Genomic DNA, 26432 nt, shown 5'->3' on the forward strand with positions numbered 1-26432 from the left:
TATTTACATTATATACTTAAGTACATTATTTACTTAAATACATTATATACTTACATACATTATATTCTTATGTACATTTTATACGTAAGATCATTTTAAACTTACGTTTATTATATACCTATGTATATTATATACTCAAATACATTATATACTTAAGTACATTATTTACTGAAATAAATTATATATTTATGTACATTTTATACTTAAGAACATTATATACTAATGTTTTTTTTTATATACCTATGTATATTATATATTAAAATACATTATATACTCAAATACATTATAAACTTAAGTACATTATTTACTTAAAACATTATATATTAAATACGTTATATACTTATGTACATTATATACTTAAGAACATTATATACTTATGCACATTATTTAATTAAATACATTATATACTTAAGTACATTATTTACTTAAATATATTATATACTTAAGTATATTATATACTTAAATACATTATATACATAAGTACATTATTTACTTAAGTGCATTATTTACTTAAGTTTATTATTTTATTAAATACATTATTTTCATAATATCCTTAAATTTCATAATTAAGTACATTATTTACTTAAATACATTATATGCTTAGTACATTATATACTTATGTACATTTTATACGTAAGATCATTTTAAACTTACGTTTATTATATACTCAAATACATTATAAACTTAAGTACATTATTTACTTAAAACATTATATATTAAATACGTTATATACTTATGTACATTATATACTTAAGAACATTATATACTTATGCACATTATTTAATTAAATACATTATATACTTAAGTACATTATTTATTTAAATATATTATATACTTAAATACATTATATACATAAGTACATTATTTACTTATTTACTTAAGTGCATTATTTACTTAAGTTTATTATTTAATTAAATACATTATTTTCATTATATCCTTTAATACATTTCATAATTAAGTACATTATTTACTTAAATAAATTATATGCTTAGTACATTATATACTTAAGTACAGCTCATTTACATTATATACTTACTTACATTAAATACTTAAGTACATTATTTACTTATGCTCATTATATACTTACTTACATTATATACTTAAGTACATTATTTACTTAAATACATTATATACTTACATACATTATATACTTATGTAAATTTTATAAATTAGAACATTAGATACTTACTTACATTATATACTTAAGTACATTAGTTACTTAAATACATTATATACTTAAGTACTTTATTTACTTATGCACAGTAAATACTTCAGGATTGCAATATCGATTTTTATATCGATTACAATAGAGATTTTTATATCGATTACAATATCGATATTGATATCGACTACATTATCGATTTTTATATCGATTACAATATCGATTTTTATATAGATTACAATATCGATTTTGATATCGTTTATGATATAGATTTTTTATCGATATTCATATCGATTACAATACTGATTATCATATCGATTACAATATCGATTTTATATCGATTACAATATCAATTTTGATATCGATTTTGATATCAATTTTTATATCGACGTTGATATCGATTACAATATCGATTTTTATATAGAATATATTGATATCGATTTTTATATCGATTACAATATCCATTTTGATATCGATTACAATATCGATATTGATATCGATCGATGACTTTTATTCATTAACAGTAGTTTTCTCAGCGCAAGCAGTATAACGAATTGTATGGTCAACATTTTGCATCCTAATTTTCTTAATGAAATCTTATTTATTTGAAATAAGCTCTGTGTAGGTAAAAAATGGTTAAAATTGAAAGATCTTTCCACTTGTATTGCAATGAAATTGTATAATTTGTACCTAAGTATTGAAAAACATAATGCATCAAATACTGAAACCTTCTTCATGAATTACTCTGTCTATTAGTAAAACCCGTATCAATATCCGTTCGCTAGTTTTTGAGTTATTCACGCCCACACAGACAGACGCATCCGTTTGTCTGACTTTGTTTTTGATATGTAAGGATGCAAAATGTGTTAAATTACATTATGTGGGTGGTCCGTCGGAACAAATCATCATCATCGTCATAATCATATCAACCCATTAACGGCCCACTACAGGGCACGGGTCTTTTCCCACAACGAGAAGGGGTTAAGGCCGATGTCCATCACTCTGTCCCAGTGCGGATTGGTGGACTCGCGGTGCGGCATGCAGGTTTCCTCACAATTTTATTCACTTCTTGTTGCCGAGTTGGAGCAAGTGATATTTTAATTACTTAACTTAGAAAAGTTGGAGGTGCGTGCTGGGATTCGAACTCGGCCCTCCGAAAGTGAAGTCGTACTCAATTCGCTACCGCTTCGGTGATCGATACAAAAATGTAAGATATTTCTAATTTAAATATTTAATGTTTCACCAAATGGATTATTCACTCTATTTTCAAAATTGTAAACTGTATCTGAGCCGTATAAAAGCGGGAGGATCGGATTATCAAAAGAACTTTGGGTAGCAAGAATTTGTAGAAAAAAACTCTGCTCAAATACAGAACAATTATTGTAACGAGTAAGTAAAAATGAGTATTATTGAAGTCCAATCCACGTTCACCAAAATTTGCTTCAATATGGATCAAAATCATAAGCAGGTATTGTTTTAAATAAAGACGATTTTAAATGTAAATTTTTTATTGATTATTCGTTGTTATAAGCAACTGTTAAGTATAGAGTATATGTTTAACTTAAATATAATACAATAAAGTATAATAATAACACAGTTTAAAACTAACAAATTGTACTGGAAGAACCCGGTTTTTTCAACATCAAATATTGCTTTGAACAATAAGTACAATAAAATTAACAAATCAGTTTTTTTTTCTAAATAAATAATTATTTTTTAAACAGGTCACAGACTAAAAGGAAAAGATAGACAGAGATTTGTGTCGTGCAACATATGTAAAAAAAAGGACCGATCCAAAAACTAGTGGTGCCCTTTTACAAAAGAATCACTAGTTTGGTTGGTCTAGTGGTTAGTATGGTCTACATCTAGCATTATCATGACTAAGGGTTACGAGCTCCTGGATTCGATTCGCCGTTCGGTCTAAGAATTGCTGTTGGATTTTATATTAACAAGTCCTATTAACTGCTAAGTGTTAAAAAATTGGCGTTGTCCATCCCCGTGCATTCGGCGAGCATGTTAAGGTGTTGATCTCAGTTATATATCAAGCCCACCGGAGGGTTTGAGATCTAAATCTCTCTCACTTATGGAAGAGAAGGCTTGTACCCAGTTCAGTGATGGGATAAGCTAAGGTAAGATAGGCCAGGCATAAGTAAGCAAAACCACGACAAAATCTTAGCGGCGTACGTCTTCTCAACGTTGTAGAGTTATATGTTCGTTCGTGAGGGACGGTTAGACGGGTGTCTATTCTTTTCCTTTAATCTGTGTTATTTAAATGAATAATGTGAATTAATAAGACGCGAAGGACCAATTTTATGTAATCAAAGACACTTTTTAGTATTTAATAATATGTTACTAACGTCTTGTCGCAATAAGTCTATTAATATTTTGGTCATATACAAAATGTTTAAATCATTAAATATTAATAAAATCTTAATTTAATCTTGTGTCATAATATTGTGGCGATTGTTGAGGTCTTGTGACCAAAGAAAGATAAAATATACATCTATAACATTTGTCAAAAATATTTAATTGATTGCCGCTTGGCTAAAGGCAATGCGAAACCGCGGCGCACTTAGCGGCGTTTAAGTTTGCGTCCTAGCGTAGTGTCCAATCTCCTAACGGCGCTAAGGTTACGGTAAGACACGGTTTTTCCTTTATTTTTTTTCTTCTTACTCATATCTAAAATTCACGACTTCTAAAAATTGCATTTTCAAAAGAAATATATTTGAAGCAAAGATTTGTATTTCTCCTTTTTATATTTTTACACAACTATTTTAGATACACAGTCAAAGTTTATTAAAAAGCTAGGTTTTATGAAAAAAGTAACGATATTTCGAGGTGACCTACTCAAATAGGTAAAGAAAAACATGTTAATTAATCTACTTTTAAACGGTCAAGATATTCTTCGGAAGAATCTTATGAATTTTAAATATAGATTTTTTGTTGTAGATGTACATTTTATAAAAAAATATACTTATTTTTAGGTAATTCTTAATATATTTAATAATAGAAGAAGCACTTGGGGCTTTATTTTCACTGTGGCAACACTGCTATAATCTTCCTTATACCTACAGTTTCTCGCGTAGTTTTTTTTAGATTAATTTACACAAGTAGATTATTTCTTTCGCATATTTTCCTTACTCATTATTGAACTAAATATTTTATTTTTACGCCAAAAACGTGTAGCATTGTTTTATAAAGGCTTCAATAAATTGAATATAATATTTTGTTAGCTTCTTTTTAATAAATAATTTTCTTTTTATCACATTAACATTCATCTTTTATTGCCATTAAATTGAAAGGCACAGCTAATAACAATTTTTTTGTTCGTGTCAGTGTTGCCACTACTATACAAAAACTACCGATTAAAAAGACCCTTAAATAGGTCGGAAAACTTCATATGGAAGTAAAAAAACCATGATACGTCATGGCTGAAAACCTTCTGACCAGCAGAATTATGTTACAGCTTTTTCAATTTATAATTTTATGCAAATATTAATCGATTTTGCAATTTCTACTAATTAATACTTTGGAAAATTCTGTACAATAACAAGAATAAATTGTTCGTTATTTGTTAATGTAAAAAAATGTTAATAGGTTTTAGGTATTTTTAAATACTTACCTACTAATTCCCATCAAATTTTGTATTACACAGTCAAATTGCTTTTTACTAATCATTCGATTGCAAACTCTTCAAGAATTCAATTTTCTTTCTCTTAAATCAATACAATATTTCTTAATAATTACAAAAGATTTTGTTCCTTATTTTCGAGTATTTTTGAGGTACCGTTATAATGTTTTGAAATCCCATTATCATCAGAGTTAGGTACTATACGTTTTGAAAACGTGTTCCACTCGATCGAACCTTATTCGAGTTGGGAGTAAGTGTTGGTCCCGTATCGGGCGCCAATTTAATTTGTCACACAAAATTGGCGACCAACATTGGTACGGTTACACGTTGAACAAAGATTTGTCTTTTTACATTATGTTACTCAGCTTTAAGCGAGTAAACTTTTACAATAGAAGTATATGCTTAAACTTAGCATTTTAAGCGATGTCAGGTTTAGTTGGTTTGCTTAGTATGCTTTGGATAGTTTGCTACGCGCGTGTATGGTTGTTGTTAGTCACAGGGGGTGCTTCGGCCTCCTCTGCGGCCGCCTCGGCTTTCAGTTTCTTATATTTACCTGGAATGAAAAAAAATTATTTATTTATAAAAAGGTTTAACCAAATATTGATCACTTGCTACTGACATGACATCCTTTTAAGTAAGTTATATACCTTTTTTTTTCTTGCGGGGAAATCCTCATGGATACCACCGCGCCACCGAGCACGGTGACTATAGTGACCGTGCTTAAACCTTAACCACCCTGGGGTTTTAGCTGCGTACCTAAAATGGGGTTATAGGGTGTTCCTACCAGTCGCCTGGTGGCTGGGCCACGGGAACGCTTTCGCACGCATCCGCGACCCTGCTAGCGCGCACTTGGAAGGTGGGAAAACTGTATCCCACCTTCCAAGTGCGCGGAAACTGGCCTTGCTCTAGACATGCGCTGAAGAGTGTTCTTACGCGGCGTTCCAGTGGCCCCAGGGCTAGAACCCTGCCGAAACCGGGAATTCTATCGGGACCAGGTGCACCTGGAAGCCGGAATACGAAAGTGTGTTTGTTTGTTTGTCCAGCTTTTATCCCCTTACTAAGCACCGATCAATTAGATTTTTGGCACAGATGGTTGAAAGTATGGAGGGTAACATAGGTGCACGGGATTTGTAATAAACGGCAACAATTAGTAATCATCAGCTGATACTCACGGGATGTCTTCACCATGATGTAGCCCCACCAGATGGACCAGCCCCAACCGACCAGGCAGAAGAGCACTGTGAACAGCTGCCCCGCCCCCACCAGTAGGTTGATTATGAACGAACCTGAACATGGAAGAGAGGGTTGAGAGAAAGGAGGGAGATATGGTTTTTGGTACTTTGGGGGTAATTCATCCGAAGTGGTTAAAGTGGTGGAGTATCTGCCTTCCGAACCGTTGGTAGAGTCACCACAAACAGACATACTTGACGTTTTTAAAAGTGCTTATATTAGGCCTAATTGAAATAAATCAATTTTGAATTTTATTTTATTTTGAATTTATAACCTAACCTGTATATTATTCGTGCGACAAGGCGTGGTATTTTATGTTTGCATTTCATTTTTCGTATGGTTATTAAAAAAAAGAAACGAATTTATATTTTTTTGATCTGTCAAGTGTCAGTTTACCAGTTCCCTAAACATTAAGTACCGCCGAATCGGTGTCGTAACTTTAGATGGCGCCTAGCATCGTTAGGCATCATCTAAGTTGTGGATTTTTTTTTACTCTAACAAATTAGGCATCCGTTTTGACCTTTTCGTTTTCACTAAACCTATTTAGTGAAAACGGGCATAAAACTTACCTATCCTATATTTAGCCCCGTCGTGAACGCCAAACCGAGGAATACCAAAACATATGCAGAACATGCCACTGAAGATTGTACCTGAAAAAAAAAGTATCGAATTGAGACTTTAGTATTTGGAAATAAATAAAAAAGTGAATAAGTACGATGATAAACTTTTTTCACCGCTCTTCTTTACTACTCATAACTTGTGAAATAATACAACCTCAGGGTTTCATTGGTTTAATGATTTTAACGAGTCTCATTATCAACATCAATCTTTTGATTACTTTAAAAGTAAAAAAACCAAATGCAAAATAAATGAAATGAAAAAAGATTTTACTTAGGTTTGGTTTTCATACATTCTTTACGATAAAAAGTATTAAATTACTTAAAATGTAATTAAAACAAGTCAAAAACGAAAAGATCATAAAAGATTTGAATGCTCGCAAACGTGACGTCTTGTTTGAGTATCGAAACAGTGTAACGTCAAAGCAAAATGTATCTAATGTCACTTGTTTTAAAATACAAAATGCAAACCATTAACTAAGGCTTCATATTAAATTCGTGAGAAGACAATAGTGGTACTTACCTAAGCCAGGTATGACGATGTTGCAGAGCAGGCAGAAGTAGGCGAGGATGGTGGGCAGCACCGGTATAGCTCCCCGCATGACGCTAGTGTGCTCAATGAGTGATGGGTCCAGCTTCTTGCGGGTATCCTGAACAATATAAATGTAAGACATCAGATTCATAGAGTTATTTCTGCATGTATATATAGGTAAAGAATAAATATTATTATCCACAAATAGAAAGTCAACTACTTAAATTAAATACAGTTGTGGAATTACTGTCTGAACAATCCCTTACGGTGAAAGGCTGACTAAATTGCAATGGAAAAAGGAAATGAAAATAATATTAAAGAAAAAAAATAAGAAAGTATAACGCGAAGAAATTACTGCTGGAGCTGCCACCTGTAGCTGGAAGGAAGATCTATACAGTGTCATAAACATAGTATCTACCAATGTAAAGGTGGAGCAGGTAAAAGTACTAAAATAAGCAATGGTTTTGGCATGACAGTGGAGGGAAGAAAATCAGATCACTCAAATAATGTAATACATGTTTGTGAAAAGACAAAGGAGTAGAGGAACACCATTGAAAAGTTGGATGAATTTCTATAAAAAAAAGAATATGCAAAAGTGGACAATGAGTTGAGATTGAGGGAGTACAATGTCTTGTGCAAACCCTACATATTGTGAGGTTAGAGAAAAAAAAAGAAAATTATCTAGCATTATAACAGTGTTTCTGTACATGAAATAATAACAATAAGTGGCTCTTATATTGGATAATACCTCGTCATAATCGTCAAACAGTATAATATCTCGTTTCCGGCCATTAGACACGACTATTTTGGGTTTTTTCACTGATTCTTGGATCTCGTCTGAACTTCTTGCAGATATAGACATTCTTAAATTGTATTGTATGCTATTATTATTTAGTTATTAACTGTAACTTACTATGTGAAATCACATTTATTCTATAAGGTATCACAATCGATGCTTTGTGATTCTATAAATTTCGTTTTATTTGATTTAAGATACTTTTATTAAACTTAGTAGTAAGTTGAGTATGAAATTTTAATTTTTCTCGCCAGCTAATTAGTAAATTATAAATTGACGAAATGTAATTAGTTATCGGCTAAGACTTCACCGATGGACAATCCACTGCCTGTCAATGGGTCTTTCGTAGAAATTGCCGAAATAGTTCTGTATCCAGTTCCGTGAGACTCCTTAGATGTCTTCTGTCAACTTAGTAGCTGCATTTTTCTGTATGCAGCACATTAGGACCTCAATGTAGACTGGTCTTCCGTATTCACTACACAATGTCGCGTATTGCCACTTTGTTACTCGTTGAGCTATGTTGATAATATGGATCTTTTCATTTGGATATCACGGAGAGATTGTTAAAGCCTTCAACATCGCTCGCTTGACTCTAAGTTATTACCTATTATTATGAGGCATCATGCTCTGTTCTTCAAATAAACTGGAATATATACTGGAAATACTGGTCGAAAACTTTCGTCTGCAGACACAAGGAATTTCGATGGAAGTTGTCATAGAGCTTTCGGAACGGTATAATGGTGTTCTTAGTTTTCACAAAATAGTATTTGCCTAAATAGAACGTTTTTCGTAGGAATATTATAAATACTCGTCTACAGTTAAGAGTGCTGAGCTCTAAACAATTCCTGGGTAGAATGGAATATGAGCACTTGTAAATAGCGTGTTAGTTTTTACCACCTATATTATCAGTAGTAGTTTTTTTTAACAGAAGAAGGTAATGTAAAAATAAAAGTAAATAATTTTTCTTTGAAGTACGATATAACAATGATTAAACTGAAGTAGATTAAAAAGTATTTCAGAATTTAATGATTATGACAACCTTACGCCAATAACGCGTAACCAATACTAAGGAATTGTAGTCAAAGAAAACTGCTGATCATTCTGAGTATATCGATTTCTACGTGGAAAAATTAATGAATGGTGGTATGACGTTCAAATTCCCAGTTCCTTCCTACGCTTAATTAATTTGTAGGCGTCTATCTTACCTTAGAGCAGAGCTGTGCTAAATGTATTTATATAAAGCAATCGATCTTCTTCTTTTACTGCTATCTCCTATCAGAGGCAACCATTAGAGATAACTGAACATTACTAACCGCTGCTCTTAACAGAGACTTGTTAAACCACTTGTAGCGAATTTGCAGCCAGGAAATTCGCTTTCGACCTGGTTTATTTATTTTATCGGTCGTACTTTGAAAAAGGAATAAAGAAATCTGTACCAGGGCTACATTACAAAACTTAAAATCACAACGCTGACCGCTAAAAGCTACGATATTTACTCGACAATAATCAAGAATCTTATAACTATTTCTCGCTAATGTCAAAATTTCCGTTTCTCTCTAAAGTCTATCACCGCATCAACTTTTTGTTTCTTTTACAAGGTCCACTTTTGCAGTGTTCTTTAGCCAATACCAATCAGATTTCCACGCTGGTCAAGATTTGTGATGACAAGCAAAATTGACTTGATTTTGGTAAGGCTTTCAACACCTTTCATCACACGCTTTTAGGTGTCATCAAGTTGAAAAAGGTTTCACCAAAAGGTTTTACAGTCTCACAGCTAATACACGGTTGGAAACTGCGTGTTAACGCTGAAAGTCACTTTTCATCTTACAGCCCAATCTTACAGACCTGGCGTGCCACAGGGTGCTGTCCTATGCCCTATTATCTTTACTACATACATTACATACTTCGTATTAATCAATATTAACAAGTGTGAATGATGTTGTATTTTAAAACTACGGATATAACTTTAATTTTACTTGACGTTTTGATACTGGAAAACGAATAACGAGGATGTCGTAGGATTGCAAGTACAAATCTTATACTAAAGGTACAGCAAATCATTCGCAATAAGTAAGTACAAGGGTTGATTAAAGGTACCTACTTATACTTTCAAATCATTTCTAGTAAATAACATATGAAAGTAGGTTGCGTTTTTTTAAAACTCTTTATAAATGTCAGTAGATTGTATCAATAAACAAACTAACGGTACGCGCACACGCAATTTTGTTCTATTTTTAATAGTTCCTTACTTTATGGCCTGCTTTTTGGTTACATTTTAATCATAATACACCTAAAGCTACGTACAAATTTAAAGTCCTCATATGAAGAGATGTCAATGAAGTCATATTTTCTTGAGCAGTTCATACATTTTTAAGATCAAAATCACTGGAAAGGAAATTTACTTCGATTGTATTGTTGATAGCAGTGGGAAGTGGTGATAGCGCATTGGGTAAGATCTCCACTTTTGGGAGGCCGAGTTCGAATCTCAGCTCGCACCTTAACTTTTCTAAGTTATATGCGTTTTACGTAATTAAAATATCCCTTGCATGCATGAGTCCACCAAACCGCACTGAGCCAGCGTGATATACTACGGCCTTCACTCTTTCTCATTGTAGAAGGAGACCCGTGTGACCCGTAATGGGTTGATGTGATGATGATGACGTATTGTATATGAAGCCTGCCAAGTGCCAACCTACATCCGAGTAATGTAACGTGGTGGGTCTATACACTTCAACCGATTGACGTCCACTGCTGGACATTAGTATTATGTAGGGAGTTCCACAATCTTCGGTGTTGGGCCGCTTGCCCCCCCTCCACCTCGTTGGTGGCCAACCAACGCAGTGTTCAACTGTGCGGTGCCACCATTCCAGCACCCACAGCGTCCATCCATTTCCACTACAGCTCCACACAATTCAGCCAGAGAAATCAGTTATACTGTATTCTAGTTAACTTATCTTCTCCTGTGTAACATGTCTATTATTTCTAATATCATCACAAATTGTTTTTTGTTTGTATACCTACCCTCGTTTTAATGTTTATTTCTTGTTATGGAAGAGCGGTGTCTTCTGACACAGGGGTAATAATACTGCCCCTAAAAGAAGGCTTCAGCCCGAATGGCGTTTAGAGTAATTTTATTTATTTGGGTAAACAATTTTTTATTAACAACTATTTTTTTAAATAAATAAATAAATAAATATACTATGACAATACACACATCGCCATCTAGCCCCAAAGTAAGCGTAGCATGTGTTATGGGTACTAAGATGACTGATGAATATTTTTATGAATTATATATACATAAATACTTAGAAATTACATATAAACACCCAGACACTGAAAAACACTTAATGCTCATCACACAAACATTTTCAGTTGTGGGAATCGAACCCACGGCCTTGGACTCAGAAAGCAGTGCCGCTGCCCACTGCGCCAGTCGTAAAATAGGAGGAATGTGCCCAACAGTGGGATGGAGTGAGTGAGAATGAGATCACAGTCAAGCTAACTCATCATAATTTGCAGTCTATTAAAGCCGTACAGCTGCACATGCCTCGCCTCTCAAAGGATACGGGTTTAGAGCATAGACCCTCAACACTGGTTCAATGTGGGTTGGTGGGCTTTAACGAATATTACCACAAGTAAATGATGAAAACCAGAACCGATGGCTTAACGTGCTCTCCGTGACACCGCCAATTTCCTAACTCCAGGCTGGTACTGCAAATTCTTTAATAGACAATGTCTTTTATAATTTTTGGCTCGACCCGGATTCGAACCCAGGAGCTCGTGATCTTTAGTTGCACATTTACCACTAGACCAACGAACCAGTTACTAACTTGTAATCGAATAAGCCAAGTGGGTGGTACTTCGTCTGCACTTTATGGGGAGCGAGATCGAATCAAAGAACGCACCTCTAACTTTCCTAAGTTATGTGCGTTTTGATCAATGAGAATATCACTTGCTTCAACGGTGAAGGTGAACATCGTTAGGAAACCTACATACCTGAGAGTTCTCCATAATGTTCTCAAAGGTGTGTGAAGTCCACCAATCCGCACTATGTCAGCGTGGACTACGGCCTTAACCCCTTCTCATTGTGGGAGGAGACCCGTGCTCTGTAGTGGGCCCGTAATGGGTCGATATGATCACGAAGATGAATAAAATGAGTTTTCTATAAAAGTTGCGAAGTGGCCAAATTATTTTTATTATACCGCGAAGTTTGCAATGAAAATACTGGAATGAAGTGGCCCTGAGTGAAATTTCTTGAGTTAGTCACATGGTGAGGTCACGCGTGACATTCGTGTGCAAGTACCAACAAAAAGTATGATTCGACCATAAATTATAGGTGTTTATTCCTTAATGACCATCAGTTGCAGCTTTATTTTTCCGCCTTACGATTTTGTTGTTTAATCTGAAATTCCTATCATTTAATTTAATTGGTTAATCGAAGTATTAAATTAACTACTAGCCACAATAATTTGTCCATACGTTAGGTGAACCAATATCGTTGATAGCCTAGTGGAGAAGGCGTCAGCTAGGTACCATTTTGTTTTTTTTTTAATTTCGCTACAAGTTAGCCCTTGACTGCAATCTCACCTGGTGGTAAGTTATGATGCAGTCTAAGATGGTAGCGGGTTAAGCTGTTAGGGACTATGGTAGTCATATCACAAATCGGTTTCTACGCGAAATCGCACCACACTAAATTGGTCTTTGTCGATAGGGTGGTAACTAGCCACGGCCGAAGCCTCCCACCAGACCAGACCAGAGAAAATTCAGAAATTATAAATTTTTAAATTACAACTGGCGGGAATCGATCCCAGGACCTCCTAATTAAATTCACAGCGCTCACCAATGTGCCAGGGAGGTCGTTTAAATAACCGCGGACTTAGTCCTCGGTAATCACTAGCGCACAATATCTTTTTAATAATATACAATGCAAAGTAATGTTGAATGTCTGTGACATTTTGTTATACGAACTATTTTTTTTGTATTACGGTATTTTCTATTTATATGTAAACGAAGCCGTTTTGTCACGCAATTAAAGCTATCGGTCACTTCAAGGTTTATTCTTTCGTGATATTTTCTCCAACTATCGATTTTTTATTTAAGGATAAAGTTTTTTTAAGGTGATAAAGGAAATAGTAGTCAAACATAAACTAAAGATATTTTACCTTAGCTTAAAAATCTCTGTTTGATATAAATAAATAAGTCATTCATTCAGATTATCAATTTATTTGTTGTTTTGTTTATTTTCGACCTTTTTTATATTGATTTTTATACCTCTTTTTGACTTTTTATTGTTAAAAATATTATATTTGTTCTTTGGTCTCATCTCATCTGGTCGTTTTATTTGTTATTTTTTAACAGTTTATTTCATAAATTTTCTGTGATTTTTTTTATTAAAATCTCTAACTTCTATAATAACTCAACGGGCGACGCGGTTATTTGCTCGGTTTGATACAGGAGCAGACTGAAAATCAGCGCTGAGCATTGTTGCCAATGCACCCCTAACTTTGCTAAGTTATGTGCGTTTTTTAAGCTATTAAAATATCACTAGCTTCAACGGTGGAGGAAAACATCGTGAGGAAACCTGCATGCCTCAGAGTTCTTCATACTGTTCTCAAAAGGTCCGTGGGCCGTTAATGGGTTGATATGATGATGATGATATTTAAATCGAATCTTAAGCCACGATCTCAAGCAGTTGGTATCAAAAGCTAATAAAATAGCCCAAAACCTAAATCTTACCTGTTGTTTTTGGTGAAATGATTTAGTCTTACCTCAGGAGGTAGAGTGGGAGAGAGACTCTTGTTTTTGGAGAAGAGACTGGTGCGTCGGCTGCCCGACTCCGCCACGGTGGGTTGTCTCCTGCAGGCGCCCCTGATCCAGCGACACAGCCGGTTGTTGCAGCACCTAGAGGCAAACGTTCTACAATAAAATAAATTCTGCCTTCATAACGGTAATTTTGAATGCATAGACTTTTGTTACAATTACGCGGTTACAACCAAAAAATAACTTTTGTTACAGTCAGTGGCGTGCACTCGGTTTCATACCAGGGTATGCATACAGCAGGAAAATTGCATAAAACAGCATAAATCCTTCCGCTATACGAGATATATATCCATTTTAGGGTATGCAGTGCTTTTGTGCATGTATGAAATGCACGCCACTGACAGTTGTGTACAGTTAAGATAACGGATTATGGCAACAGAAAAAACATTAAGGTCCTAAATCAGTCCTAGATAGTATTATAACAATAAGTCACACCAAGCATAAATATAAAGTCTATTGTTGATAGATTTTTATTTAACTTTATTGTTGTATACAACGTGTAACGGAATTACGAAATACTGTTGAATGGTGCATCAGTATATTTCATAAGGAATCAAAATATTAAATCAAAGAATTATTTATTTTTAAATAAAAATGAATTCAAAACAACACACAAAAGTGTTTACTTATGACAACCCTATTGGAGATAAAAGACCGACACGTGCATAGTGCGTTCGGAACGCGACGTGTACCTATTAAAGTGACAGGAGTCACATGATTTTAATTTTGCATGTGATGTTCGGGCTGCATCTGATTTCTTTCAGCAAAAGGTATGGCAGTGGTTTACTCAAAAAATATTAGGTTTTAAGTTGCACAGCTCTAATACGGATTTTTACAAATCCCTTGGGAACCGTTAATTTTCCTGGGATAAAAAGTAGCCTAAGTTACTTTACGGCCTGTTAACTAAATCTATGTCATAAATTAAGCGCATTAAAATTAGCTAGGATTAGGATGTCCGAGTACCCGGATCCAAAAGACCTAGTATACTTAGTGGTCAGAGATGCTTACGTGGAGGGTGGTTGGTCACTCAGGATGCTGTCCCGTCGTTCCGCCTCCTTCCGCTTCCCGCAGCAGCCGGCCTCCTTCACCACGTCGGACGAGCCGACGGGCGGCGTCACCCCGGCGTGTAGCGGCGGCTCCGACACGTCGGCGACACGTTGACGACGGCAGCACGCGCAGAGAATGTCGCGCAGTTTGCGTTTCCGCTTCGTTTCCGTTTCGAACTCTATCGTCGTGCCCTGTAGGAAAGACCAAACATTAACAGGAATTAAGAAACGGAAATTAAGGTTCATACGTTTGCACGCCACAGACAGACACGCAAACACGAGTTAGACTTATAACATCTCGTCCTTTTTGCGTCTGGGATAAAAGTGGATTCAATAATGCTATAACAATGGATAAAAATGGTATTCATTATCATCATCATATCCAAATATCGGCCCGCTACTCGGGCATGGATCTCCCATAATGAGAAGGGGTTAAGGCCGTAGTCCACTGACACTCCTTTGAGCACACTGTGGAGAACTCTCAAGCATGCAGGTTTTCTCAAGATGTTTTCTATCACCGCTAAAACAAGTGATAAAACGTACATCCGAAAAGTTAGAAGTACGTGCCGGGAGTCAAACTCGGCCGCTCGAAAGGGAAGCCGAAGCCTCACCCACTTAGGCTGACCGTAATATAGTATTAAGAAGATATTCAATAGTTATATATTTTAAACACCCAGACGCTAGAAAACATGTTCATCACACAAACATTTTCCAGTTGTGGGAATCGAACTCACGGCCGTGGACTCCTAAAGCAGGCTCACGGCGCCAATCGGTCGTCAAGTAATTATTATATATGATTTTATAAAGGGGTCGTTGTTTTTTTTCCTGTAAAAAGTATAGGAAAAAGGTAGTCCATAAAAGGTTAAAAGCCTATGATGGCCCTTTGCATAGTTGTCCTTATTTTGGTTTGTACTTACTTTTCCCGCGGCGATTTCAACTTCCTCTTCAGGTACTTTCTTTTTAAAGCAGTTCATTTTCTTCCAGAACTTTATTTTCTCATTCCCATCTGCTTCTTCCTCTCTTTCTGACGTATCGCCATCTTCTTCTAAGCGTTCTGGCCCTTTTTTCAAGCAACAAGGGCAGCATTTAGTCTTGCATTTACCCATCAGTCGCACACAGATGTTTGGCTTGGGTTGGGTTGGGGTTTGATCAGACCCTGATGGCGGGGTTTTTTCTTTGCTACCACGATGCGCTCTGGGGGGTGGTTTTGGCGTGGTGCCGGTGCTTTGAGGAAATCTAGAAAAAAAATGAGTTAATAATCATCCTGAGCTTTGAGTACCCCATTGCTGGCTAGAGGCCCTCTTATAGAAAAAAGGATTGAAAACTCAAGCCCAACACGCTGCTCCAATGCAAAGTGGCGGGTTTCGAGGATTAGTCTCATAAGTGTTTTTAACCGAGACCGGCGGCTTAAGGTGTAATACATTGGCGTTATAACGAAGAACTAGTGGTAACAGAAAAGGCCAACTTTTACTTGGGCATGGAACCTAGGATCTCATCAACGAATGTCTAACATTAACCATTAGACAAATGAGGTAGATTAGTCGTGAGGAAACCAGCATGCCTGAAAGTTATCCATAATGTTTTCAAAGTCCACTAAAGTAAAGTCTTTTGTAAAGTCTGTCAGTCAGTTTTGTAAAGTCCACTAATCTGCACTAGGCCAGCGTGGTGGACTAGGCCTTAACCCCTTCTCATTGTGGGAGGAGATCCGTGCCCGGTAATGGGTTGATATTATGAGGAATTATTAGTTATATAATATTAAGTATGAGCAATGGCTCATATTATATTATTTGTTTTTATTCACTTTTATTTATTTATTTATTATTTATGTACCATAAATTGTGATTGTGAACATAAGATACATGTACAAGACAAGTGTACAAAGGAAAGCTTATCTCTATAAGAGATCTCTTCCGGCTACCCCAGGATGTGAGTTTTATTTATTTAAACAACTTTATTGCATATTAAACGGTAATAAAAGTACAATTCAAAACATCAAACTTCATGCATAAGGCGACCTTATCTTTAGCAGGCTACCTATCTATACCTTATTGCCTTTATATTGGAACATTTAACATTACAATTAATTGTACACATGGAAAGCCTTGCAAGCATGCAATTTTTCATACATGCACACAACATAATCACTACTGTCAGCTTTTAATGCCCACAGCTGGGCAAACCGTAGAGAAGACCATCTTAGGTTAGGTAATAATAACCGGGCCTGACTCCGAGATATCGTTAGCAGGAAAACTCAATACCTTACTTTACTTATCCTTTGTGCTCGACCCGGGAATCGAACCGAGGATTTGTGATCTGTGACATGCTAGCTACAAGACCAACGGAGTAATCAACATGCACACAACACTTTATAAAATCATCTGTCTTTATGTTACCTTAACAGTTTGGACGCGGCCCCGAATCTATAAAATAAATAGTAAAAATTTAGTATTGGTGCAGGCTTTGGCCGTGGCTAGTTACCACCCTATCGCGAACGTCCTACCGCTAAGCGATTTAGCGTTCCGGTACGATTTCGACGTTAAGATTAGCTCGTTCGCATTCGAGTATTGAAATACTAGAACATGGGAGTAAAATGTATCTTAATAGCATTCTGTTTGTAAAACATAAATTATTTGGCGTCGCTAGCTCAGTTGGCCTTTAAAGTATCACTTAAGTGATAAGGCCGCCTTTGCACCCTAGCACTAAGTACTATTACTGTTTTCCTTGTCTTTTTTCTATTCTATATCATCTAATAATAATTACAAACAAAATTAATATTTACAATAAATATAATCCGTTTAACTGTTCACTTATGGGCATGGTATAAAAAATGCTGGCGCTATTGCCCCTTTGAATTGCTTGACTTAGCCGTTGGGCTAAATAAGCGCCAACTCTTGGGTCACCAGACGACAAGACCAATTTTTGGGACACGATGTTAATAAAATTTTTCGTGTCCGAAGACTATGGGCCCAGATTCTATCATTTGCGACTCAGAAATAAGTGACAATAGCTCCATTTCAATTTAACGATACAGTTTAATACTCTAAAACGAATACTCGATTGCTAAGGCCCGAGCGAAAGAATTGTAGGTAAATTTGAGCTTTAATATTATGCAAATGAGATCCATTTTACTCCGATGTTCAAGAATTTCCATACTCGAAAGCGACTCCCCGATTGCGAGTGAGCGAATCTGGTAGCAAAGCTACAGAACCTTTAGCGTGATCATAAACCTTAAAATTAATATTTAACGAAAGTAAGTATGCGTTTTCTTTAATTTTCGCCTAAGTAGCTCACCTTGAGTAACCAACACCTTATACACGCTATTGGTGAAAACCGGGCAATGCGACATTACTAAACGGAACTTACGATATGATTACATCTGGGTCAAACATTATAATATGTAGGTTAAAACAATTAGCTTAAATGTCACTTATTTCTTAATATATCGTAATTAAAAAAAAAAAAGGATTGTGTGGTTTTATGAAACCACGGTAAAATTGAAACGTTTTTTCACATTACAGTCATTTAACTAAAAATTTTCGGAATAATATTTCATTGAGGGTATAAAATAGCTTCATCAATATTAACTTTATACTTGAAAAATGGGATATTGGGAAATGATAAAAGTAGATTAGGTCTACAACTTATATTTTTATTGAAATCTGTATCTTAGAGTACGACATACATAATACTTTACAATTATTTAGATGATATACACATATTAAAAAACTGAAAACAATATTTTATTATCGTTGATTCTGAATAGGTATTTTATGGAGCACTGGCACAAATGAGTGCTAGCCTATACACTACACGGTCAGCTGATGCGAACTATAGGCGCTGCCATTGAAAATTAATGTTCTGAGTTTTATAGTGACATATTAAATCATTGTATCAGTTTCTAAGTTTTAAAGTCCAATAAATTGAATAACTACATAAGTAAAAACTCAAAACAATGAAATAACAAAAGTCAGTGACGCGAAATCCCAAGATTTTATCCATCCAATGAGTCAAACACGCATATGATACAGTCTAGTATATAAAATATAATTGTGTACACATGTAAACAGGTCTTTGTTCTACGCGTCGCTAGTCGTGCGCATTACGTCACGTGCATGTCAAGGTCATCAGAGACGCGAACTCATAAGTTTCTGGGCAAAGGCTTTCTCTATAAAATCAATAGCCGAATTACCGTATCAAAAATTTAAGAATACATCGAAAAAGTGGCTTTTGAGCAATGTATTCTTAAATTAATAAAAAAAAAATCATTTGAATAATAAAATAATTCAATTGATGAATTTCTGCAATTTAAGCCTCAGAACTAGATTGTTTATATACAATTGACCAAATTTTGTATGTTGGGGTTGCGGATAAGTTGCGACTTTTTATTTTGTTCGGAGCATTTTATCACGCAAATTTCATTTCATTTCAGTTTCATTTCTACTTTATGAGAGAGGACATCAGCGTTGACCCACCAGGCTGCTCCCATGCAAGTAGGCAGGTTTAAGTTATTATCGCATGCTAGTTAGGCTTAACGCATTACAACGCCGAATTTTCTATCTGCAGGCTTGTACTGAAAATTTCTCGACGGAAAACATTCATTTTTTTACATTCACAATTCTGATTGTGGGAGGAGACCCGTGTCCAGTAGTGGACCGGTAATAAATTATGATGATGTTGACCAACCAAATGGTCCACCTCGTAAGTGGAAACCATCGCCTCGCGACATTTCGCAGAGCATGCACGGAATGCGTCCTGCAACGTGCCGCCACTGTCCATAAATATGTGACGTAGGTGTTCAGCCTCATGTGCCTATAATTACACCGCAACCACGCCCTTCAGATCGCCACACAGCATTGCAACGCTGCTTAGTGGCAGAAATAAGCATGTTGTAGTGATTCACCGGACGAGCTCTGTCACAAAATGCTCTACTACTACTAAAATCGATGTCAATTTTTATCCTGAACTGCGGATCTGTAGTTAAACACGATAATCAAACCAGGAAGGTTGCAAAATGGCAATGTGTTTAAGCTCCTGAAAATCCAATGATTACCCACTTAGGGTGACCCAAAAAGGGTGGGTCAGGTAGGCCATAAAAATAAACTAAATCCAAAACATCAAGTTTAACTACAACATTAAGAATGAGTTGGTAATAAGTACACATATAAAAAAAGGCTAATACCCTTTTTATCTTCGTAACTTTTTAACTTAAGTAAAAATGAATACAATCTTTGTCCTGCTTCTCAAATTTTTTAAATTATAAATTAAAATTTACATAACATGCTGCAATTGCAATTAAAAATGTAAAATGGGAAATAAATAAATAATCTATTAGGGTTATATTCTGATCGGATAACCCTCTTATTGTGCCTGAAAAATTTACTAAACATCTATGGAAGGAGAGAGGATACAAACTCTGCGATGCAGTAGGGTCGGTTAAGATTTGAATACCATAGACAATAACCAAAGCCCTGCTTCGGGATTCAGTAACTTTTTCAAACAGTTGCCAAGTAGTTGTATACATACAAGTCGCATAAGTTGACTGGGAACATTGTTTACTTATTTCAAATTTGTGTGGATTTGAGAGATCAAATCCCAGTACGAACCTTTAACTTTTCTTAGTTATGTGCGTTTTGAAGCATTTAAAATATCACTTGCTTCAGCTGCGGCCGGCAATGGGCTGATATGACGGGTCAAAGATAGCAACTGTCAGAAAAGTAACTGAATAGCGGGGCGTGTGTAGTATTTACCCATCATCCATGTAGCGTTTCGGCAATAGTTCGTTTGGCAAAATATAAACTGTCCTGTTTTGAGTCATATTTTGTTTCTATTACACTATTTGTATTCTAGGTCAGGCTGTATATAACTGACCCTTTGCCTGATTTAAAAAAAACACCCAGTGAATAAACAAATTATTATCGCTGTAGAATACAATTTTATTATTAGTTTTGAGGGAAGCGTTTACTATATTGTTTTTATTATATTTATATTATTCTTCAGATACAATTTTATGTTCAGTTTTTCCTTTAATTTGTAGTAGTTATTTAATTATGTTAGTATTATTGCACAATATTTGATTAATAGGGAATAAGGGTCACAGATAACGAAAACATTTAGATGTCACTGTCAAAACACTTATTTGGCGCCATTTTCGAAGTGATTTAACTTTAGAACGACGCGTGGCGTTGGCGACCGAGGTCGAACTAGCGTGAACTAATTCTTTAAGGGTCGTTAGTACAGGGGTTGAATCGAGTGCTATGCGATCTGTTAACGCAAAGAATTTGTTTGAAACGCGAGCGTTTCTTGAAAACTTTTCTGGGGTTCCGTTGGTAACGAGTGAAACATAACATTGACTTTTTTTTTCACAGATGTATAAAAACGGGGAGGTTCTTAGATTTTTTTTCTTTCTTAGATTCTTTTAATCTACTTCGCCTTTTGCGCGAATAGTTGATACTTTTTTTTTTAAACTACGGGGTGGTATAATTTTGACTTTGCTGTCTGTGTGTGTGTGTGTCCCATCGTAGCTCTCGAACCGATTTGAAAGATTTGTTTAAAAGGCAAATTAGCTATGTTTTATAAAATCCGTTTAAGATGGCCCCCAAAACTAATGGCCGATTACATATTTTTTCAATATAGGTATCAAATAATAAACACATTTATATTATTTCGTGTCGTGAGTATTTTTAAATTTAGTTATATAATTTATTATTTTGAGATGATGGTGAGAGATAAAGAAAATCTTCAATACTTAGCAAAGTTAAAAAGGGCAATGGACGGGGCGTATAGCACATAGGAATTAAAATAAAAGGCTGAAGGGCGGGTGCTGGAGTGTCATCTAGGTGATGGACATACGACGCCAAACGAGTCCTAAGGAGCCACTGGACTCTAGAGACTCAAGATTGTGGGGTGAAAGTGTGCGCAGAAGACGTTAGTTAACAGGGAAATACGTTTAATTGCATAGAGGTTTAATTGACTGCGAAGTGTATACTAATGGACATCAGTGAATTAATTGATTGTTCAACAAAGGGGATAATGCAATCTCTTACGTTAAGAGCGCCGGGATATATCCTGAGTGTAGCGACGAAGACAAAATATATAAGGTCTACCTGCGTTTAATACTCAAATTTTCACACCTCGTGAGACTAAAAAAATACGATGATTAGGTATGTTTTTAGCGACTATTTTAACTGCCTCGTTGGCGTAGTGGTTACTATGTTCAACAACAAATCACGGGGCTCTAGGTTCGAGTCCGCGTCTAACTGATATATTTTACATATTGATTTTTTATCTTGAAACTCTTAGTCCGTACCAGCCTGGATTTAGGGTATTGCGGTGTCTGACTTGGATTCTATTATCACTTTCATAATATGATTATAAAGCGGTGATAGCTTAGTGGGTAAGGCTTCGGCCATTCCCGGATTTTTCGGAGTTATGTGCGTTTTTAATTTAAGCAATTTAAATATCACTTGCTTTAAACGGAAAACATCGTTTGGAAACCTGCATGCCTGAGAGTTCTCCATAACGTTCTCAACGGCGTGTGAAGTCCACCAATCCGCACATGGCCAGCGTGGTAAACGACGGCTTAAACCATACTGATTCCGACGGCTCATTGGCGCAGTGGGCAGCCCTGCTTTCTTAGTCCAAGGCCGTGGGTTCGATTCCCACAACTGGTCTATATTTGTGTGATCAACATGAATGTTTTTCAGTGTCTGGGTGTTTATTTATAATTATAAGTATTGATGTATATTACTCATAAAAATTATTCATCAGTTATCTTAGTACCCATAACACAAGCTGCGCTTACTTTGGGACTAGATGGCGATGTGTGTATTGTCGTAGTATTTTTATATATTTATTTGGTGGGACTATTTACGCTCCAAAAAGGTTTCTCTCCTACACGAAAGCAGTGGCGTGCACTTCATACATGCACAAAAGCGATGCCTACCCTAACATTTTCATATAACTGGCAGCAGAGGAGCATTTCGCCATTTTATGCCATTTTCGACTTTATACATAGGCAATGGGCCTTTAATATGTCGGAATAGTAAGCCCGTCTTACACAGCATCATCGTTTATCACTTTACATCAGGTGGGATTGCAGCCGAGGGCTTGCTCGTAGAGGCATCAAAAAATCAATATATCTCAAAAACCTCTATTGGACATACATTATTGTAGCTTTGTTCCTTCATATGGAAGTTTAGTTTTAAAACCCTTTTGAGCAGAAAATTAAGCAAAATTTCATCTGCGAAATCGAAATCCACGACCAAACTAAACGAAACAGCTTCTAAAAGTGACAACGGTGAGAAAAGTTTAACGAAAACTAAAGAAAGAACAATATTGTATAATTGATTCATATTTTTGTTTCTATTACACTATATATATTCTAGGTCAGGCTGCATATAACTGACCCTTTGCCTGATCTTAAGGAAAGCACTCTGTCAATAAAAAAATTAATAACGATTATATTGTTTTTATTCTTGGATCTTTAGATACAATATTTTAAGGAGAGTTTTTTTTTAGTTGGTTAGTATTATCGCACAATCTTTGATAAATAGGGAATAAGAGTCACATTTAACGAACACATTTAGATTTCACTGTCAAAACACTTATTTGGTTCCATTTTGAAAGTTATTTAACTTTAGAGCGTGGCGTTGGCGACCGAGGATCTCCTAATTTCTGAGAACGAAGTAAACAAATAATCAATATTATATAAGTAAAGTTCAAGCCTTATAAACAATTATTTAATTAAACAAAGTAATTTTTCAGAACCTGTATTAAACCTAACCGCATAATACCATAGGGCTGGCGAAAATTAATCGCTTAGGCAGAATACGCAACGGAAATTAAAAGTAAACCGGGCTAAATTATGTTAAAATGCCTTATCTAACTTATCGATAGTCGATAGAAAATTGCTGGGGAACCATTCTTTTAATCTGTCGACAGTCGATACAAAGTTTTTACGGGCATTCTTATTTAATTCTAAAGCACAGGCTGTCTTTTGAACGGGAGTAAAAGAGGTGTGTATTTTTGCTAATTGGGTAATTTGATTTTAAAATGTTATTAAACTGAACTTTTAGTGACATGCTTTATTTATTAAACCTGGTTATAATTTATTACCCAGCATTATATTACTCAGTCGTATTTATTATTCTTTTGTACTTGTTTTTGTCACCTAACTCCAGCTAAACCGATTTGGATGAATTTGTGGGTATATTTCACACAGGACGACGCTAGTGGTTGTATAGCATACGTTTTATAAAATAACGTGGTGAGGTAGTAGGTGTCGTAAAATAAGAAATTTCGGATTCGACTCTCGGTTAGAACCTTAGCGAAAATTGAGTTTTTTCAGATTTTAAACAGGTCTTCTGTACAATTTCGTATTATCACCACAATTTTGTAGAGTTTTCACTTGCCATGGAATAGATATACATTTTAATATTTTTTTAATTTATAAAAGCTTAAAGTGGCAACCCTACGTGTATAGTATGCTAATAGGTAAGGCGGTCACGCCATTCTCCGCTCGATACGATGACCGGAGTCCAAAACCACGTCATTGCTAGTTCTTATTGCAATAGGAATAAGGACTATAATGCTTCAGCTCAAGATTGGCTAGACTTGCAAAGTTCAACACATAGGCTCCCAAAGTTTAGGGACCACGGCCCACCACTTATCGAAAAAATCTTTTTTAATAAATTAAATTAATACTTAGTAGTGCCAGTATAACGGAGAACAGACAGCAGCATTTTCTTACTACTACCATCTTTTGCGGTAACGAACCCGTTCGCCCACAGTGGTGATTATGAGAAAATCTTCTCGTTGGAAGAGGCATTTAATCCAGTAGTTGACAATTATAAGCTGTTAATGAAATTAGTAGTAGATTGTTCATTAAGAGGGAAATGCAATGACTTACGTTATGGGCGCCAGAATAAATCCAGAGCGTTATGACGGGATTTTAGAGTATTTCCCCAGCGACTTGAATCTAGAATTCTGAGTAAAGCAAGGGTTTTAGGGGCACCCAAAAATTCAAAAACTCAAAAATTCAACATTCCCCTGCGTTAAGTACTCTACTTATTAAACCTCGTGAGGCAATCAAATCATGACTAGTATAATCTTCATGCAGGCTATTGATTCAAGCTCCACTTTTAAGCGCAGGTGTCTTCTTTCATAGCAAAGAAACAACTTTGTTTTAGTGATAACTTAGTTAGTTATATCTCCCGGTACCGAAGGCTTCACGAGCTGAAATCAGCTATTTCCTATCTCTGAGAAGATCCATAAACATTACAACTTCCTATTGCAGTTCTTATGAACAAGAAAGAAGAAGATAAACTGCTATAGGTGTGGGCGGTGCAAATAGCTCGGATAACCGAAGGACGTTAGGTATTCCAAGCTGCTTAACCTAACCTAACCCAACGAGTTACAGCTATTGGGAGCCGCTGAAAACCCACGTTTCAGGACCGTGGATTTTGGAATTTACAAAAGACCCATGTCCAACAGTGGACGTCAATTTATTGAGGTGATAATGATTATGATAGCACTGGTTGGCCCGAACTAGAAATCGAACCCCGGCCCTCTTGATCCGGAAGTGGTTTCAACCCAAATCCACAGGGTGGTGTTCGCTAAACTTTGAGAACCTGTGTTTGCGCCTGGTTACATACACAAAGCTATATAACTCACTTAAAACAAAAGAATAATTCTAACAGCGCGATCTTAACTGTTACGGGACAGTAGACACTCTTTAATTCTGGCGAGAATGCCGCAAAAAAAGAAAAAAGGAAAACTGTGTTTTGTGTCTAATGCTTCGAGGACTTGGGTCGTGTATTGTATTTTTTTCATTCCACTACAAGTAAGCAACTACAATATCACCTATTGGTAAGTGATGATGCAGTTTAAGATGGTAACGGGTTAACCTGTTAGGGGTATGGCAGTTATATTAAATACCCCCTATTTTTTTCTACGCGAGATTGTACCGTCTTTGTAGTAACTAGGCATGGCCGATTACTCCCTCCAGATCAGAAATTCAGAAATTAGAAAGTCCCGAATTGCTCTGCCGTGTTACGAACCCAGGTTCTCCCACTTAAAACCACAGCGCTCACCAATGTGCAAGGGAGGTCGTCAAAAAAATTACCGAGTGTTTTTCTTTTCATATTCGAAGAAAAAAAAAATCAATCATGTCATATTTTGCGTGTAATTTATGCATCAAAAGTGCCATCTATGTGCCTATTTGAATAAAGAAATATTTGATTTTGACATTGAACACCTTTGTTCTAATTATTAACTGACAGACAGTGGTGTGCACTTCATATATGCATAAAAGCACTGCCTACCCTAAATATTATATATAGCTCGTACAAGAGGAGGATTTTAGCCATTTTATGCAATTTCCTGCTGTATGCATACCCTGGTAAGAAACCCAGTACACGCCGGATTGTAGGTCTTCTATAGTTCGAAATTCTTCGGTCTCCGGATAACCCCTGTCTCGTTCGATATGTTCCGTTCCCGAGCTTTGGGTTCTACCAACGCTACGTTTACCGGGGCGAACTAGTTATTACAGTACCATGAACCATCTTTTTTGACCGTCTGTGCCCAGTTCATTGCCACTTT

The 26432-nt window shown here is 35.7% G+C and overlaps 1 protein-coding gene across 2 annotated transcripts in view; it reads right to left on the bottom strand.

The window, feature by feature from the left end:
• Positions 1-4799: 4799 nt before the first annotated feature.
• The window catches only part of LOC120634967 (protein stum), a 67417-nt gene continuing 45784 nt past the window's right edge, over positions 4800-26432 (bottom strand). Inside the window, exons 4-11 of one of the 2 annotated variants that reach the window (XM_039905881.1) lie at positions 17228-17254; positions 15752-16070; positions 14797-15026; positions 13737-13869; positions 7164-7290; positions 6593-6673; positions 5966-6079; positions 4800-5346 (exon numbers count right to left, since the gene is read on the bottom strand). In XM_039905881.1, coding sequence (XP_039761815.1) covers positions 5261-5346; positions 5966-6079; positions 6593-6673; positions 7164-7290; positions 13737-13869; positions 14797-15026; positions 15752-16070; positions 17228-17254 — 1117 coding nt within the window. In that variant the 3' untranslated portion in view covers positions 4800-5260. The remainder of the gene's footprint in view (positions 5347-5965; positions 6080-6592; positions 6674-7163; positions 7291-13736; positions 13870-14796; positions 15027-15751; positions 16071-17227; positions 17255-26432) is intronic. The other variant, XM_039905882.1, reaches the window with a different exon arrangement.

The sequence above is a fragment of the Pararge aegeria genome, chromosome 25 (genome assembly GCF_905163445.1).
Source record: "Pararge aegeria chromosome 25, ilParAegt1.1, whole genome shotgun sequence".
Taxonomy (NCBI): domain Eukaryota; kingdom Metazoa; phylum Arthropoda; class Insecta; order Lepidoptera; family Nymphalidae; genus Pararge; species Pararge aegeria.